Source organism: Branchiostoma floridae, chromosome 12, assembly GCF_000003815.2.
Source record: "Branchiostoma floridae strain S238N-H82 chromosome 12, Bfl_VNyyK, whole genome shotgun sequence".
NCBI classification, from domain to species: domain Eukaryota; kingdom Metazoa; phylum Chordata; class Leptocardii; order Amphioxiformes; family Branchiostomatidae; genus Branchiostoma; species Branchiostoma floridae.
Window position 1 is genome coordinate 18,530,118 of NC_049990.1, and position 2,890 is coordinate 18,533,007.

At 39.6% G+C, this 2,890-nt stretch overlaps 1 protein-coding gene across 1 annotated transcript in view; it reads right to left on the reverse strand.

Moving 5' to 3' along the window:
• LOC118427102 (guanylate cyclase soluble subunit beta-2-like) overlaps positions 1-2,797 on the reverse strand; it is an 18,095-nt gene extending 15,298 nt beyond the window's left edge. Inside the window, exon 1 of the mRNA XM_035836738.1 lies at positions 2,357-2,797. Within this exon, the coding sequence (XP_035692631.1) occupies positions 2,357-2,362 (6 nt within the window). The 5' untranslated portion in view covers positions 2,363-2,797. The remainder of the gene's footprint in view (positions 1-2,356) is intronic.
• Positions 2,798-2,890: the final 93 nt, after the last annotated feature.

Here is a 2,890-nt window from a genome sequence, read left to right on the forward strand (position 1 = left end):
CACGCGGCACTGCAGCAGCTGGTTATATTACACTGAACGACATGTCACACCTAACCTTTGCACATCTAGTTGTAATTATACACATGTAAGCGTTGTTTAAAGCTATCTCGTGAGGATGTCAATATCCCTATAGTACTTGATGGCAACGAGTTTCAGTATACAACAGTTAACGTTTTAGCGACAAAAGCATTTTTGAACGTCTCAATACTGGGTTGATAACTCTGGTATTTGAAGGCAGGACATTCCTTTTCTGACCTGGTATCAAATGCTTACCAGTCGGTACGTCCAACAGTTTACTAGTGATATCGTATATCTTGCCATCGACTTATATTGACATTTGTTTTACAATCAATTGTAGATCTGTTTTCATTTCGGTGACACTACACATGTCGTAGTTGTTCGTACAGAATCGGTCAGCTAGGTTATGTTCCTCTTCCACTTTATATTTGGTCAAGCTACGGAATTTGGAAATCGAAAGTAAGGTTAAACGCAGCGGTATGAATTTGGACTCGTTTCAACTTGACATCATCTACGTGTAGGGATATACAATCGCCCCCGCCAACACTAAACCCATTACATGACTGTGTAATCCTACAATAGAGCCGATTAACAGAGTGTGCTGGCCTGGTGTTCATTAATGTTTAAAAGCCAGTATGTTTACAATTACAAAGAAATCCAAAGAGGTTATCGAACCCCTAAAAAGTAGAATTGAATAAGAATACATTCGTCAACTATAATGTAGCTTGTTGTGGAAATCACTTTGTAAACAATACTTAATATTAGTCTGAAGTGATGTCCTGTTCCTTAGTAAAACAATATAAGAAGAAATACTAGTAGACAGGGATGAATATGTAACATAAGTTATAACATTGTATTCATGTAGATGCCATACTTTGTACCTCGTACAATTGTTGTGCAATAATGTTATCATTATCATTATTATCATAAGCTATATACCATTATAAAATTACGACTATAGTATGTCCATAAAACGAGATATCAAAACTGGAAGAGCAGCAGCAGTATCTTAAAAAAACCGATAGGATTCCCATTATCGAGTTTTATATTTCCGACCTCTAACCACCTACCAAATATCATATGGATCCATACACAGCTTCTCAGACAGGCGGACGCGCGCACGCACACACACACACACACACACACACACACACACACACACACACACACACACACACACACACACACACACACACACACACTCACATATACATACACACACACACACACACATAGGCACACACAAAGGCACACACACGCACACACACACACGCACACACAGACACACACAGAAACACGCACACACACGCGCACGTATGCACACACACACACACAGCCACATACACACACACACACACATAAGCACACACAGAAAACGCAACCTTCTGGGCGAAGGTAAACATTACATGGCAAAGGTCTTAATGGATAAAAACACTTAATTCCCTAAGCGTTTCATACGTTGTATGCTCTCCTCAAGATAATTCTAGCATTTAACGAAAGTGGCATATAAATGATATGCCCTTATTGTCTGCCATTTGAGGTCTAGATTCAACACATAATGAAATTAGAGATAAGTGACTTGTATCAAATGTAAGTAAAGCGTCCTTAATCGAATAGAAACAAACGCAAATTAAACCATACCAAACTAGACAAGACAGGGCCAACACAAGCCAAATCCTTCTGTTTTCAGTTGCAATGTGAACAAGAATTGAGGGAAATAAATGAAATGAAAATGAAATGAAACGTAAAATCACACATAACGTTATGATCTGAAATTCGGGTCAGAAATATTTACAGTGTACGAATGAAGAGACTTCTTCAACAACGTTCTTTAAGCATAAGATTTCAACTAAATTAGAGGATAGTGACGAGCAACCATTTTATGTGGTTCTGAAGAGAACATCTATCAAAATGAAATGGTCATCTCTGAAGGTCATCTGGTCACAGACTCAGTACCCCGTGTGTCTCATTAATTCTCCGTAATTACGGCTTATCTACATGTGTAATGCCGCCGCATCGGATACAAACACTGTCCTATGCTTGAAGCAATACTATAATGTTGTATAACAAAAAGCACATTCACAACATTGTCCAATTACTTTGTGCAAACACGTTTACCATCGTACGTATGCCATTTTCAGGTCGCCTAAATGAAATGGTCAATGGTACTCTTTAGTGTATGTTTCTACATGACGATTTTGTAGCATCCTCCCAAAAATATTTGCACGCCCTAGCATCATTATTGTATCCAAATTATAGGATGTTGAACGCTAATATGATTTTCTCAAAGACATGGAAAGCTTTTTGAGCCGATTATTGTGATATTTAGTGTACTTACCACCATGGTGACTCGTAGGCATCCGTTGGAATCCCCCTAGAATGGATAGCAAGCCGCTACATGGTTGAATCTCCCATCTCTTCACAATAGAGCAACACCAACACGTTTTACTATATGTGCAACCGAATCATCGCGAACTTCAACAAGTGTTTGTGATCTTTTTTCCTCAAAAACAAATTCCCTAGGGCAGTAAGCAAATCCTTAATCGCGTCCGGGATTTTCAGTCACGAAACGCGGAAGATGAGTACGTGGAGCCGGTATTTACGCTACGTTGACGGGACGCAATTGCTCGCTTTACGCACGTAGAGACGTAGAGGAACCACCGTCCAAAAACTGGTGCGCCACCTTCAAAATGCCCTCTCAGGACTTCGTACACGATAAACTGCCTGTAATCCACTAAAGATACCTTCATATAGGGTAAATCTCCGGAAAACTGAGACTTAAAAGATAATAGCGTAGCTTCTAAGAAAACAAAATCTCGCTAGCTATGTTGATGGGGGTTCACCATCAGTGGAATGGCGTGTGAAACGAGGG